The sequence below is a fragment of the Dama dama genome, chromosome 10 (assembly GCF_033118175.1).
Source record: "Dama dama isolate Ldn47 chromosome 10, ASM3311817v1, whole genome shotgun sequence".
NCBI lineage: Eukaryota > Metazoa > Chordata > Mammalia > Artiodactyla > Cervidae > Dama > Dama dama.
Window position 1 is genome coordinate 3579449 of NC_083690.1, and position 15802 is coordinate 3595250.

General features: G+C 53.8%; 1 protein-coding gene across 4 annotated transcripts in view; it reads right to left on the bottom strand.

Moving 5' to 3' along the window:
* The window catches only part of ABCA3 (ATP binding cassette subfamily A member 3), a 40887-nt gene extending 26848 nt beyond the window's left edge, over positions 1-14039 (bottom strand). The window contains exons 1-8 of one of the 4 annotated variants that reach the window (XM_061152605.1): positions 13912-14039; positions 6554-6759; positions 6166-6429; positions 5396-5612; positions 4217-4287; positions 3771-4035; positions 2700-2827; positions 1880-2045 (exon numbers count right to left, since the gene is read on the bottom strand). In XM_061152605.1, the coding sequence (XP_061008588.1) occupies positions 1880-2045; positions 2700-2827; positions 3771-4035; positions 4217-4270 (613 nt within the window). In that variant the 5' untranslated portion in view covers positions 4271-4287; positions 5396-5612; positions 6166-6429; positions 6554-6759; positions 13912-14039. Of the gene's footprint in view, positions 1-1879; positions 2046-2699; positions 2828-3770; positions 4036-4216; positions 4288-5395; positions 5613-6165; positions 6430-6553; positions 6760-7314; positions 7330-13911 lie in introns of those variants that run through there. The other 3 variants (XM_061152606.1, XM_061152603.1, XM_061152604.1) reach the window with 3 other exon arrangements.
* Between the last annotated feature and the right edge of the window lie 1763 nt (positions 14040-15802).

Genomic DNA, 15802 nt, shown 5'->3' on the forward strand with positions numbered 1-15802 from the left:
ATACCAGGGGCTGTGTCTTTATCAGGGATCAGGGGTCTTAAGGCAGGGACACTTGGGGGTGGGCTTGGGGACAACCCTGGCCTAGTTCATGGCGGGGGTTAACTGCTGTGTGCCAGGTTCATGTCCTTTCCACGCCTCTCGGGGTCTTCGAGGGTTTTTTAAGCTGATTTGGACTAAGGAGTTCTTTATGACACAGGAAGCATTCACCCTTCATCATTTGCTGCAGTATTTTCCCAGTCTCTTGTTTTAAAATCACTGTTCTATCTTTTCTTTTTTTTTTTTAAGCAAATTTCAAGTTTGTACACAGTGAAATCTGTCACGCTTTTAATTGGGGAACTGTTTCCTCTATTGCTTCCAAGCTTAGGAAATTGTCCCCACAAACAGGAGGGACAGCCCTGCCCTGGGTCACCCTAGCCAGTGTTTCCTGCCGCGGGCCATAGGCAGTGGGCATGGCAGCGGACACGGTTTCTCCTCCGAGTTCGGGACCTGCCCGGGGGTCTACTGTGGGGCCTTACACACTTCACCCTGCCTTGCTTGTCCCAGCTCCACTTTCAGATTTAAACTTTTTCCCTGGAACTTTAGCTTGGTGACAGGGCCCTGGCCTCTGAAATGCATCTCCAGAGGCTAGCTGCCTCCTGCAGTCCTGGGCTCTGTTTAGGGACATTCCTGGGTGTTTTCATCAGACTCTCTAACAAGTTCTGCCTCTTGCAGACCTAGGAATTAGGAATTCTGCATTCTTTGAAACACCTAGGATGCTGCCTGGAGGTCTTGGCCTGAGGGCAAAGCGTAGTCCTGGAGCCCAGAAACTCAGTTTTAAGATGGTACCATGGTCACAGGAGACAAACAAGCCAACTACATGCCCGAGTTGCACGGGACAGACCAACACACACCCTGATGGGACAAAGAGCCGAGATCTGAGTTCTGCAAACACTCCACTGACTCGATGAGGTCACGGACAATTACACAAGGAGCACAGAGCTTACAAAGCCTACAGAACTGTACACAGAGAAGGGCAGGAGAGAAGGGAAACGCAGAACCAAGCCCTGAAGACCCTATGCAAATTGAAGCTCCTTAAAAATGAAACAGAAAAGCTTTATTCAAGAGACCATGCCTTAGGTGTTTTTAAAGATTATTTTGGTCTCTCAGAATCCAGGCTTACTGGATGTGTTCCTTCTACTGCGTTCGTGCTAAGTCACTTCAGTTTCAGTTATGTCCTACTCTTTGTGACTCCATGGACTGTAGCCCGCCAGGCTGCTCTGTCCATGGGATTCTCCAGGCAAGAATACTGGAGTAGGTTGCTGTACCCCTCCTCCAGGGGATCCTCCTGACCCAGGTATGGAACCCGTGTCTCTTATGCTACCTGCATTGGCAGGCGGGTTCTTTACCACTAGCGCCACCTGGGAAGCTCCCCTTCTTCTGCAAAGAAGATCTAATATTCATAAAAAATCTTCTTCCAGGGCTTCCCTGGTGACTCAGTGGTACAGAATCCACCTGCCAATGCAGGAGACACAGGTTCCATCCCTGATCCGGGAAGCTCCCACACGCCACGGAGCTACTAAGCCCGGGCACCAAACCCCTGAGCCTGTGCTCTAGAGCCCGGAAGCAGCGACTGCTGAAGCCTGGGAGCCTAGAGCCTGTGCCCTGCAACAAGAGAAGCCACCGCCACGAGAAGTCTGGGCAGCATGGAAGGGCAGCCCCTGATCGCCGCAACTAGAGGAAGGGCCACACAGCAATGAGGACCCAGCACAGCCATAAACAAACAAATAAGTAAGATTATTAAAAAACCTTCCTCCAAAGAAATGCAGAGTGGGTTCCCCCACGTGACTGTCGCCAGCCAGCACCCAGGGAGGGGAGGCGGCCCCTTGAAAGTGCTCCTCACCAGGTTCTCCGCCGTCAGGGGACGTGGGCTCCCTGGGTCCTGGGTTTGGGAAGAGTGGAAAAAGGGAAGTGGTGTGCCATCCCTCTGTCTCTTTCAGGAAAAAGGAGCCTGTCTGAGTCCACATGTAGTTTCTTCGCGTGTAACTGAAGCGTAAGTGGTATCTCACCTGCAGAAGTAAAGAGAAAACCAAGTGCTGTGAGGGGTCTGGCCAGAGGAGCAAACGTCCACGTCCAGTGTGGGGGTGCTGGGGGACCCTCGTTCCTGCGATCTCAGCACTGCCCCCCCCAAGGTCTGGGTCTCAGGGGGTGGAAGGGAGTGGTCCTGCTGGGGCACAGGGAGCCCGGGGGCGTCTCTGCACCACCCATCACCACCCTCCTCTGCGTCACCAATGGGAACTCCACCTGTGATGCATCACCGCTGACCAGCAGGCCTCCAGCATAAGGCTGGGGACCCGACGGCTTCCCAGCCTTAATGCCAGTGGGGGAACCAGAAAACCTTTCTTTTTGTTTAAATGTGTGACTGAAGTTCTAATGCCACGGGACACCAAGTTCCAAGTATCTGTGACTTTTCTACTTGTCCTATTTGATTCTGTCTCGGGAGATCAGTAATGCCTTTTACAGAGTAATGGGACAGAGGGGCCACAGCGACAGTCTACAGCCACTGTCCTTAGGCAGGCGAGGCTTCTAAAACTTCTGGATCCAGGGGACAGTCACATTTGTTCCCAGGCAGACAGAGCGTCTGCGGGTGGGAAGGGGGCCGTGGCTACTGGCGGCCTGGCTCCTGGAGAAGCAGCTGGGCTCCTTGGGGCCGGGGTCCTCACCGCCAGCGGGAGGGGGTCCCGGCTGTGGTTGAAGGTGTGCTCAAACACCAGGGCGGCCAGCACGTTGGCAGAGCGGTTGTCGTATCTGATGTAGTCCTCGAAGTCCTTCTCGGAGGCGAAGCCACGAGCTATGGGGAGAAGGGGCGCCTGGAGTTGCCCAATCGCCTGCTCTGCTTGAAAAAACTGCACCTTCAGATCAAGGACTAAAACTCCTTTTTTCAAGCACTTTGTAAACCTCTCCTAAGACTCGAGGAGGCTTGTTTCTGGTAGAGACGGGCTGCGGTGAAGACTGGCAGAACCTCGCAATCCAAGCGGGCCCTGGGCTTCTGGAAGCTGAGAATGGGAGCTGGGCCGGCAGCAGTGCTGAGTGGTCACCGGCCCCTCTCTGGGGGCGGCCACCCTGCCCTGAATTCTGCAGCCCGCATCAGCCTCTCTCTCAGAACCATAACAGTGGGCTCTAAAAACCCAAGGGGGTGTGAACGTACAGTCTGTTCGGGGATCTCTCCCATCCAGACCCCATTTCACGTGAAGGATTTGACTCTTAATCCCCCAGGGAGGAAGAACGCTTCCTGGCTGCACTGGACTGTACAGATCAAGGGAGGGCGGTGCCCAAACCAAGAGCAAGAGAAAAGGAGAGATACTCTGTTCCCAGAGCACAGACCCAGCCAGGGCAGCTGCACGCTTCATGGGGGTGTCGCTCAGCGGGCTTCCTGCTGACCTTTGTCAGAGCCGCCCTCGCAAAACCACATCCCAGGAGAGGTCCCTGGCACTAGGCTCTGGAAACACGCCTCGCCCTCGTGATAAAGAACTGCTCTGGGGTATGTGGATGCCTTCCCCACTAGAACAGCTGGGGGCTGCAAACCGTCATGCACGTTCCTTCACGTGATCCTCACGACCCTGGTTCCTGCTACACTGAGACTCCACATGGCCGAGGGATTCAGGCAGTGCGGCTATGATGGGAGCGGCGGGGTCCACTCAGCCGCTGCCCGGCTCCCGCACCACCAGCCCTGCCCTGAAGCCTGAGCCTAGCAGCGCTACGGACCCCTGTCCCCCGTCCCCCAGACACCGCACCTCGCAGGTTGATCACCAGCGCCCTCTGCACGTTCTCCACCACTGTGCGCACGGCCTCACTTTGGGATGGGATGTAGGCCAGCTCCCAGGTGGCCCCCGGGGGAGGGAAGCTGAAGAAGAGGGGCAGCTCTCGGATGGACTGGCTGGGGTAGAGGGTGGCATTGGGCACGTTCTCTGACTGGATCTTCAGGCGGAGCCAGATCAGGATCCCAGAGAACAGCAGGGGCAGAAAGAGCTCCAAGAGGGTCACCAGCACCTTCCGCTTCTGCGGAGAGACGGGACCGCAGGGTAAGGGGGCACCAAAGCCCCTTCCACCGATGCCCCTCCACCAGGCCCCTCACCACCCCCTCAGCTGGAGGCGGAGGGCCCCGCAGCCCCTCCCAACGATGCCCCTCCACTAGGCCCCTTGCCCCCCCACCCCTCAGCACCCACAGAGCCGGACCCACCTGTAGAGTATAGTTCTTCCAGAGCAGCAGCGCCAGCTGCCTGAGCACTGCCATCCTCGCTGGAGGGGCTGCTAGTCGTGGACCAAAGACAGGGGCAGGGTGAATGTGAGACGAGAATGGTGTTGGTGGAAGGTGGGAGGTGGGGGGGACAGTCCGGTCCTGAGACACAGGCCCTCAGCACCTGCTTGTGTCCCAGCCTGACTCAGACCAGCTCCCGGAGGAGGAGGCGCCAGGTCTGTTCTCTCCTATTCTGTGAGTTCCAGGAACACACGCCCTGTTAGGAAGCTGACTTGGTTTCTTCCGGAACCAGATGCACCGTGACCACCAGAGTGGCAATCATGATGAACGCTATTCACACGTTCTTTGCAGTTCATGTGAATGCGCTGTTTCTTTTTTTTTTAATTTATGTGGATCTGCCGGATCTCAGTTGTGGCATACAGGATCTAGTTTCCTGACCAGGGATTGAACCTGGGCCCCCTGCATTGGGAACACAGAGTCTGAGCCAGTGGGCCACCAGGGAAGTCCCTGAATGTGCAGTTTCTCAGCAGAAACTCAGGCCGATGCAAGCCCGGCCCTGACACTTTACTCTCCACCACCCTAGGACAGTAAAAGCAAAGTCAGCTCAGGGTCCTGGCTGTGGGCTGATGTCTGAGAGCTGGAGAGGGCTGTGGGGGAGCAGTGAGGGCCCTGACCCGGGAGCAGACACTGCAGGACACACAGGTGGCTGGAGGGTGCGTGCTCTCCCGCCTGGAGCCCTAAGGACCAGTTTTTCCTGCTTCAACTGTGAGCAGTGGCCTGCGGGCCTCCACCTGACAACACTGATCATTGTCCTCTAGAGAGAACCTACTCTAGGTCATTTGTGAAAGTTGATATTTTTGTAATTGGAGGATAACTGCCTTACAATGTCATGGTGCTTCCTGCTGAACAAAACCGTCATTCGGCCGTAAGAATATCTATGTCCCCTCCCTCTCGAACCTCCTCCCACCCCAACCCCATCCCACCCCCAATGTTCTAATTTAAATCCAGCACACGGAGCTGGGAGAGTCTGATGCGAGGTGGATCACCAAACACAGTGACAGCGGAAACAAGAGCAGAGGCTTATCAAGCTCTCCCTGGATTGAGGGAAATCCACCTTCTGAGACTGCAGTGTGAGAAGCAGAGACACAGAGCCACACCAACCTCTAGAGAAGGAGGGGGTCGGAGGAGCTCAGGAAGGCCCCAGGATGCCCGCGGCTAGAAGCACGTGGTTCCAGAAGCCGCGGGCATGAAGGCCGAGGCTGGACCCAAGGTGGATGGTGAGGGCAGCGGAGGAGGGCAACCCGAGAGCGCCTGGTTACTGTCCACGCCAAGGACGCAGCTGGAGTGGAGAGGGGCCCTTCACAGCTCCTGGTCCTGCCTGTGGGGAGAAGCGCCCGTGACTCACAGGAAGAGCCCTGCGTGCGACCAGCCGGCCCCACACTCACACGGACCCAACAGCGTCCATCAGGCAGGTCAGAACGTGAGGGAGACTCGGACAAATGGCTGGAAAATCCTTTCCTAGTTAACCTGCTCCAACACTATAGCCCAGAGAACCCACATCCAGACCCAGTGCTAATGGAGCGAGAGCTCGTTTGTTTTCTGAAACAGCCAGTTTTACTTCCGTCTCCAGTTAGTTGAAAATCATTTTCAGGAAAGCTCATTTTTAATTTAAACTCTTGCTTTAAAAAAAATGTGGCTGTCCGTATCTGTCTAACGGTAGTTCGTCAAAATCTATGCTTTAAAGGGCACTCAATAAATATTAAAAGAAAACACAACTGCGAGAAGTTATTTACAAATTAACTTAAAATATGGCTTTTCATTAACTGCACAATTAAAATGTGAAGCGATTAAAGCTAAACTAGTACGAAGAGCTATTAAGCAGCAACTTAGTAAGTCATCCGAATTCTTTTAGAATTAACAAGCTGGAAAACCTGTCTGTCATAGACCACTGATAAAAGAGTAGTCGCGTAGTGTTAACCACGAAGGCCTGTGGTCTTCGAACAGTTTCGAGAACTGGTTCAGGCTAAGATGGGGAAGGGGTGCCTCCACGGGGGCTGGTCATCCGCACGGCTGGCTGACGGGCGCCTGGTGTGGCCAAGACGATTGCTCCTTGACCAAGAGGGGAGGGTGAAAAGGTCACAGTTCAAAGACGTCTTCTGGACAGAGGAGTTGATGACTTCCTTTTCTGGAAAGGTCTGGCCAAGAAAGGACACATCCCCAGGCTTAATCCCACTTCTCCAGGCGCAGGGGGCTGGGAAGGCAGAGAGACAGCCAGCTTCCCATGAGAACAACCCCGGACAACGGTGCCGGGGAACTGACCTGAGTCCCGGCAGCGGCTCCTGGCCGAGGCCGTCCTCTGGGGCTACAGGAGGTCTGGCTGGAAGGAGGTGGCCCCGCACGGATGGCTCTGGGGTGGGGCTGGCAGGCCTCTGGAGTGCAGGGGGCTGACGTTGGAGCTTGGGAGCACGGACGCCTCATGGGACATCGGGAGGGGCCCGGGGCTCGCTGGCATGACGCTCCGGCACCTTTGGGCAAATGGAGTGGGGGGGTGGGGTGGCGCCAGGGCATAATTAAAAAAATAATCGTAAAACACCTCTCATTGAGTTAGAAAATCAAAGTGCAAAAGAGATCTCTCAAGCAGGTTTACTTCAGCAGAACCAAATACTATCAAAGAAACACGGTTCCCAGAAACCGAGAACGCTGGAGAGACACTGTGTTCTTTCTCCTAGGACCACAAACCATGAGAGACTTTCCTTTTCTATTCTTTCATATTTCAGAACTTCCTAACCCAGCCCTGGCTCTGGTACCCTCCTCCTTTCTCAGATGAGGAGGAAGCGACTGTCGCAGGATCACACAGCAAGGATCCCACCCTCTTGGTCTGTTTTTACCACGGAACCCCTACAGTCCTGTGTACCCTAAAAGCAGCAAACACCACTATAAAATCTGTACATATTTCTCCCAGAACCTAACACTAGAAATCAAAAAAAAAGCATATCCCTGGAGCCTCACTACCATAACAGACATCGTATATATATATATATATATATATATATATATTTAATTAATATGTTTGGCTGTACCGGGCCTTAGTTGCAGCATGTGGATCTTTTTTAGTTTCAGCCGTGGGATCTAGCTCCCTGACCAGGTACCGAACCCGGTCCCCTTGCCTTGGGAGCGCAGAGTCCTAGCACTGGACCACCAGGGGCGTCCCATCGTGTGCACTCCTGTCCCCCCACAGGGCTCTGTGCTGGCCTGGCTCTGTCTGAAGTCTCCCTGAATGCCAGACCAGCAGTCTGCTCTGTCTGAGTGGAAAAGGAATTTAAAGGAGAAGATTCCCAGAATTACAAAATCTGGGAAGCTTTCTGGTTACGAAAGCAAATGTACACGAGGAAAGGAAGTTCAAGTTCCTCAAAACACTTGAGGCCCCAGCACTCAGAGTCTCCCAGAAGTGGCGGGGGTGGGGGGGGGGTGGGGGCGGGGGCGGCGCTGGGATCCAGAACCAGCCCAGGTGGGTCCACTCCAGGCTCGGCTCGCAGAGCCCCTCAAGAGCGTCTGAGGACTTCTCATTGGGCTCACTTCACACCTCCCAGGGTGGAGCCAGCAAAGAAAGGGAAAGCTCTTTCTACCGCGGAAAGGCTTGTTTGCTTACTGTTAAAATATTAAACGTTACACAAATCATTGACTATTTCAGTGTTTGCTTTTCAGGTGAGCAATTGGGCTGGTTCAGAGTGAGTGCAGCCATGGGCTGCTCACTCCTGAGCATGCTCTCGAGGGTGCACCAGGTCCCTCCCAGTTTGGGAGCATTATGTCGGGTGTGCGCCAGCGCGTGCTGAGTCCTGACACCTCCCTTCCTGATTTGGGGACTTTTTCACTATGGGCTTGAATATGTCCTCCAGTTTCTATGCACCCAAGCAAAAGAAGCTTTTATTTCTGCATACACAGAATAGAATGGTGGGAGGTATTCTTGCCTGGGAAATCCCACGGATGGAGGAGCCTGGCGGGCTACAGTCCATGGAGTCATGAAGAGTCGGACACAACTTAGCCACTAAACAACAACAACAACAAAACACTTCTGGAAAAGGTCACTGCCAAGAGGGCCTCAAGGCCAGCAAGAAGTGGACAGGCCCCTGGGGCCAGGCACACAGTGTTCCATCACATGTTCTGATATGTCCCAAGCTTGGCACCTCTCCTTCCGTGGAAGCCAAGTCTGCACAGGCGTGGAGGGAAGGCATGGCTGGGGGGGAGGGGTCTCAGCAAGGCCAAGGTGTGAGATGCCCCCGTCATGGACAGCAGACAGTCACGGCTCTGCCCCCTTGACCACAGGCACAGAACAGAGAGTAATGGCCTTGTTAGAGACGTTGGCTGGGTCTTGGCACTTTTCCTGAGGACCAAGGTGGGCAAGGACCCACCTCAGCTAGGAAAGCATTTCCTGATGGACACAGGGAGCCCACAACAGTCAGCGTTTTAAGCCTATGTGTGCACCCACTGAGGAAGGCACAAGAGTACTTAAGTGTGTGCTGGCGGAGCCTGTGGCCTTGCAAGATACACAAAGCGAAAAAGCATTTACTCACCCAGCAAACATTTGCCAAGTGCTTATGTGTGGTGGGCACTTACATCAGGTACTAAGGATTCGGAAATGAAATTCAGTGTTCTTAATCCAAGGAGTTAACAGTCTGCAAATGCTCGCATGGACTGTAATCGCTACATGCTGAGTCGCTTCAGACTGTGTTCTGAAAAGTTGTGTTCAACTCTTTTGCACCCCATGGACTATATATAGCCTACCAGGTTTCTCTGTCTGTGGAATTTTCCAGGCAAGAATATTGAAGTGGGTTGCCATGCCCTCCTCCAGGGGATCTTCCCAACCCAGGGATAGAACCCACGTCTCTTGCGTCTCCTGCATTGGCAGGCAGGTTCTTTACCACTAGCGCCACCTATGATTGCTACAGCTGAAGCCAAATGAAGCATCCCGAGATTCTGGAGGAGCTCCGGATTCTGTGTGTGTGTGTGTGTGTGTGTGTGTGTGTGTGTGTGTGTGTGTGTGTGTGTGTGTGTGTGTGTGTGTGTGTGTGTGTGTGTGTGTGTGTGTGTGTGTGTGTGTGTGTGTGTGTGTGTGTGTGTGTGTGTGTGTGTGTGGCTCCGGGAAGGCTCACAGGAAGTTTACACAGGAGACCAGCATCAGGTTTCTTTTTCCTTGGGGTGGGGAGGGCATTCCAGATTTTGTGTGTGCGTGTGTGAGTGTGTGTGCGTGAGTGAGTGTGTGGCTCTGGGAAGGCTTGCAGGAGGTTACACAGGAGACTAGTTTCCTTAGGGTGGGGAGGGCATTATAGGATTCTGGAGAAATTAGAGCGTGTGTGGGGAACAGAAAGTAACTCTGAGTGGTGGAGGAGGAGCGGCAGGGACTGAACCGGAAGGGGAGTCAACCAAGGCCTTGGGACGCTCTGCCAAGAAGGGCCCTGGGGTAGAATCTGGGTGGGGGCGGGAAGCGGGTAGAGGGGCATCCAGAAGTGCTGTAAGTCCGCTCAACGGTGTTCTGGTTTGCTTAATCATTTACCCAGTACATGATCTTTTAAATTGTGAAAATACCTGATTCAGTGGATTCCGCAGGTGAATATCCCAATACCAACAAGCAACATAAAAAAAATCAGACTGAAAACAGTAGGCATGTGTATAGAGGATGGTTCCCACCAGTGAACCCCACTGTTGGTCTTCAAGCACAATGGGAAAGACAATCTGGAGTAAAGGAATGGCAAGAAATTCTACTTCAGAAATGAGGAAAATTTTGGTTTTACTAATATTTAACACATGGATGCGCCCTGGCACTCTTGCTGGTCTGTGTGTCAGTGGCTGCGGCTCCCGGGTGGAGGAGGGGCTCTTGACGCGGGGTGATAATGGGCCCTCGCCCGCTGGCTCACTTGACGCCTCTCAGGTGTGCTGGAGTTTACACACTTTGGGATATTGTGGCTGTAAGCAGACCCTTAAAGAGCCAAAGCTTTGTGATACTTTGCAGTGCTTTGGTGAGCGTCTATCATGAGCACTTAGAACTTAAGAAGGAAATATACATTTTCTTTCATGAGAAGTTTCAAACCTGGAAATCTTTTTCTTTTTTCTCTAGTGACAAATGAGTGCAGCAGACTGTCAGTTACTTTACTGGTTTTAAGCCAATGCACTCAAATCTATCCCTTCAAGGAAAAGGTGAAAATGCGTGAGTTACAGCTTTTCAAAATAACCTGTGCTGAGAACAGAGTGTTTATGAACACAGATGTCTGGGGATGTTTACACCAGCGCGTGACAGTATTGCCACAGATGTGGCAAGAGCACCATCCACGTGAACACTTGCACCTGAACAGCAAAAGCTTTGGGAACCAGAATGTCTACCCCACACCTGAGAGCCCCTGAACACTCACCAGCCCAGATTCATCAAGAGCTCTGGCACAATTGGCGGATGGGATTGAAAAGCAAGTATCGGGCGCATTGCACAGTCTGCGTGCCTTCCTGAAGTTCACTGTGGACCGCTAGAAAACCAGGAACTGACATACAGACAACTCAGAACCAGACTTTCAGATGCTGGGCTCAGGCCTCACCAAGAGTTCATAAATGGGATGTAGACTTGATCACCTGGCTCTCTTTTAAGAACAACACACATTTGTGCAATAGATTTCACACTATTGAAAAAATTAATCATGTTCACTTTGCCTGTCATCCATTTAAAAGGTCTGTACTTGTACATGCTTCTATGTCCATGATATTCAGGACAGGAGCATATGGTTATCTTTTAAAATTTTATTTATTTACCTATTTTTTGGCTCTGCCACTGCACAGCATGCGGGATCTCAGTTCCTTGACAAGGGATCAAACTCATGACCCTGTGGAGTCTTAACCACTGGGTCACCGGGGAAGTGCCCACATGGCTATCTTTTCTAATAAACAAATAAAATATATGGTGGTGCATGCTCCAGTTCTCTTACATACAGCAATGCCCTGGAAAAGAGCTTCTGGACAACTTATTCACACAACTGGCCCTTCTGTGGATAAGATGGGAACAAATCTGCAAGATGTGGTCATGGCCCCCTGGGCCCTGCAAGGCGAGGTTCAAGGCCATGCTTCAAGGGCAGGGTCACCTGGATGCCGGATGGAGACCCTCACACTCAGTGCCATGATCGGTGGTGGCAGGCTCCTCAGAACCACACGGCTCTGAGTTTGCACTGAAGCTCCCAGCAACAGGTGATGGGGTATATTTTTAAACCAAAGGTGTGGCCCAGAGGAGGCTACAAGGAGAGAGTCCCACAAAGTCTGTGCCATCGCCTACTCTCTTAACCCTGGCTGTAGCCTCGGTCTGCTTTGCCGTCCCACTAGCCTCCGGCCTCTGGAGGCATAGGAAACGAGGAAACGAGGTAACGAGGCAATTGAGCGTCCCCAGAGAGAGGTAACCATGGATCTTCTGTAACAAACAAGGCAGCAAGCTCATTAGCTCCTGCAGTGGTGCTTCTCTGCCCGTCAACTCCAGATCTCTCCAAATGTGGCTGACGACTCAGTGAGGCAGGGGGACAGGCACTGCCCAGGTCTCCCAGGACAGGGACGGACATAGCTTAACACTTTCCTGGGGGTAGGGCATAGGCCTTCTGTGATTTTTGTCAGCTTGGAGTATCATCCACTATTCCAGCCTCTGCTTTCTGAAATCCTTCTTATTATTTCCCAGTCTAGTCCTTGCCCCTTTGTGCAGCCATCACTGACAACCCTGACTGGTTTGCAGGTTCATCTTGGCTGCATGATGGAACTTTCTAGAGTGCTTTAAGATAGAAACTGATGCCTGAGGCCCACCCCTGGAGATTCTGGGCTGTGGTTTGGGACTGGGACTCTTTCCCGGGCAATTCTAATCTGCAGCCAGGGATGAGACCTTCTGTTCTTGTCAAAAGCCATCCCTCGACCTCTGCACACTTGCAGCAGCTTTTCTGGATGTCCTGTGTGGCACTTATCTCATTCTGTCTGAGGTCAGTTACTTGGGAATAAGTAATTTCTTTAGCTCTATCCCAAGGTCCCCAGTCGTGCACAGAGTCTTGCCCATCACTCTCCCCAGAGTTCTAGACTGCTCTGCTCCCCCCAAACCCCCAAAAGCCTCAAGAGCAGAAGAGTCTACTGTTGTTTCAGGAAGCAGGGCTGGAGAGGAAACTGCCAATTAGGGAGTCTTACCTGGGCCTTCCCAGTTGAGACTAAGTCAAAACAGGTTCCCATGAGACTTCCTAGTATATACACTGTGGAAAGCTAGTGACTTAAAAAAATATAAAACAACGTGAACTCCCTCTCTTGTTCCAAAACGCTGTTTCATCAGAATGGTGATCGATAACATTAGAGAAGGGATGATGTCATCCTGTTTGTTGAACATAGTAAGCAACTGTTCAATTAAAACAAAACAACACCCTGAGAAGTTAAAAAGGGTGGGGGTATTCCCATGACATCAGTTTTTACCTGTTTTCCCTTTCTTTTACTTTTCCAACGACCTTAACATTCTAAAGGAAAACATCCTTAATCTTAAAAAAAGCAGCATCAAAGTGTTTTGAATCAAATGATGCATCTGCTCAGGAGATAAAGAACCTAACTCTTCCACTTGCACCTCGCCTGCCTGGGTCTCCACACTGCTCCGGGGTCTCATCCACTCCTTCAACAAGCGTTCCTGGAGTGCCTGACATGTGCCAAAGTGCTGGCTATGTGCTAGGAGTGCAAGCCCCAACAAGAGCCATTCCGTGCCTTCAGGGAGCTCACAGCTCAAGAGGCAGAGGGGCGAGCAAACAGAAATAACCCTAACAGGTAACTGTTTTTAATCAGGCAAAGTCCCAGGAAGTGGGGAGGGGCATTCATTCAAGGGACAAATATGCACCAGGCATGCAACCTAAGCCTTCTTTTAGGAGAAGGCCCTTGCCCTCATGAAGCTTACAGTCTACTTCAGGAAAGAGAAGATACCTAGGTAAACACAAATTCATACCGAATACAGACTGACCATGGGCACCGAGGCTGTTGCAGGCCCTTCCACCTAGACCAGGAGGTTCTCTTCCTTCGGTTCCCCACACAACTTCCACCACTAACAGCGGACCACTGGACCCCCACCCTGAGGCTCATGAGAAGGAGGGTTTGAGAGCAGGGCGGATTCCGATACGAGAATGCATTCCCACCCACACTGGGAATCTCTGCACGGAGATGAGCCAGCAGCATCCTTGGCGGCCCTGCCTCCGCTCCCCGGCCAGGGATGCTGCACGGCTTTAGCAGCAAGTGCTCAAACCGTCTGCCGGGTGAAGGCCGGCGGCTCTTAAGGTGGGAAATGTCTGTCCACCCTCCTCGGCTCGGCACAATGAATTCCGCAGAGGTTCTAGTTCCGGGAAGGTTAAGTTTCTCCAAGGGGAGCGGCTTTGGGCAGCTGCCTGCGGGGATGGGGACACGCCCAGAGCTCTCGCCGAGGGGCAGCCTGAGTCAGGGCGGCCTGGCATTGCGGGGAGATGCACCTGCTGGGCCGGCGCCGGAGGCCGGCGGCAGGGCGGGGGAGCGGCGGGCTCGCGGGAGCGGCCGGGTGCACGACCCGGGAGGGGGACGGCGGGCGGGGCGGAGGGCGTCCCGGGCGGGGAAGTGGCCCCCAAGCCAAGAGCCCTGCGAGCCAGCGCGCGCGAGCTGCGGGTCCTGGCTGCACTCACCGACCCTCAGCGCCCGGGCGACGGCGGCCGGCGCTGTCCTCTCGCGGGGTCCCCGCCCTCGGCTCCCGGCTCCGCTCTTGCCTCGCGGCGGCGATCGCTGCTGACAGCTGCTGGGCCGCCGCGGCGGGGAGGGGGCACTTGCTACCAGCGTCGGGCTGAGGACCTGGCCGCTCCGGGTCCTGCAGGGGGCGCGCCGGCCGGCTCGCGCATGCGCAGCGGGCCGCCCCTGCGGGTGTCGGACCCGCCCCGGGGAAGCTCCGCCCCGGCCAGGCCCGGCCCGGCCCCGCTCTGTTCGCGCCTGCGCAGTGCTCCGCGCGTCCGCGACACGGTCGGCAGGGGGCGTGCGACGCGAGAGCCTGGGTGCGGGGTCTACCCGTGAGGAGAATGGCGTGGTCCACATGCATTTCCAGGCAGCTGAAGTAGTGGTTGCCCGACTTCTGGCTTTCCTGACCATCCTCCATTTATCCTCCAGCACGGTCTTTCGTTGAGTTCTGGGCCTCTTTTCCCAACGGTAGAAGGGTGCTTTGCCACCATGGACCTGGCGAGGACACGGCTAGGCAGACGAGGCCCTGGGGAAGATGGAGGGGTGGAAATTTCTAGAAAATGGCCGTGGGGTGGGCAGGACAGCCCAGACTCCCCGGGTGTGGTGTCAGTGCCGGGGCGCAGTTCAGCGCTTAGCGAGGCCTCGAGGGTCACCTCAGGCAGGAGGGTCGAGAGTCAGAGCCAGGGTCACTTCAGGGGGGTCACAGGTCAGGTCAGAGTCCCCTGAAGCCGAGAGAGTCGTGAGGTCGGGTTAGGGGTCACCTTGGACGGAAGGGTCCCGAGGCCCGGCTGGGGTGGCCGGGGGCGGTGGGACTCGAGGAGGGGACGGCGCGGGGCCAACAGTCACCGGGGGCTGGCTACTCGGCTCCTGACTGCCCGGGTTGTGAGCGCGGCCAGCGGCGCGTCGATTCCGAGGATCCTCCCGCGGCCCGACGTCCGCCGGCCGCCGGCTGCCTGGCTGTCCTTGGCCGGGCCTCGGGTGTCTCCTGGCGGAGGTCGGTGGGCCCGGACACTGCCTGCTGACCAGCCGGGCTCCTGCCGGCTCTGAGTGCGCCCCTGGGAAGAGGACATGACCGTCTGAACCGTAAAGTAATGACCCGTGGCAGGAGCTTACTTCTGTCTCCAGACTCTTTATGGATTAGCGATGGAGCATCACAGAGCCCCGCGTCTTTACTTCGGAACTTACTTCACTCTCTGAAGTGGTGTTATTTACTTGTTTGCTGTTCTTCTGTCTCTGTCACCAGAAGGTGGGCTCCATTAGGGACGTTGTTTAGTTCACAGCGACATCCTAGGGTCCTGGCACAGAGGAGGCATTTGATAAATATTTGTTGAATGAAAACGCCACAAAGACCTGGCTTCAGATCTTGCCTGGATCCCCTAACTAGTGCAGGCCTGGCACTTAAACTTCGTGAACCTCAGTTTCCTATTCCTTCAATTAAAATGATAATACCAAACTCAAAGATGTTTAGATTTCAAAATGAAATGGTAAAAACCGTAAGTGCTGATTGCAATGCCCTGGCACCTACAAGCAGAATATAACTAGAGATTTAATCTAGACTGGTCTCTATGATGAGGATTCAGAAAAAAAATAGAAGGCAGTTACTGAATAAGTGGGTTATTAATGTCACAAACATCTTAAAAATTGTCTCTCCCATCTTTCCTTGTATACTGGGCCCCTTCCCTCACAATGAAAGTATTGGGAAAGACTCTGTGAACCTGGATGACTGCTCCTTCTCTTCACCCTGCTTCTTTTCCTTAATCTTTTTTTATTTCAAGAACCAATCCTTCCCATTTCTAAGTTGGTTACACCATGAGTTTTTTCAAACCTTTTCTAAACCTGATCACAGTT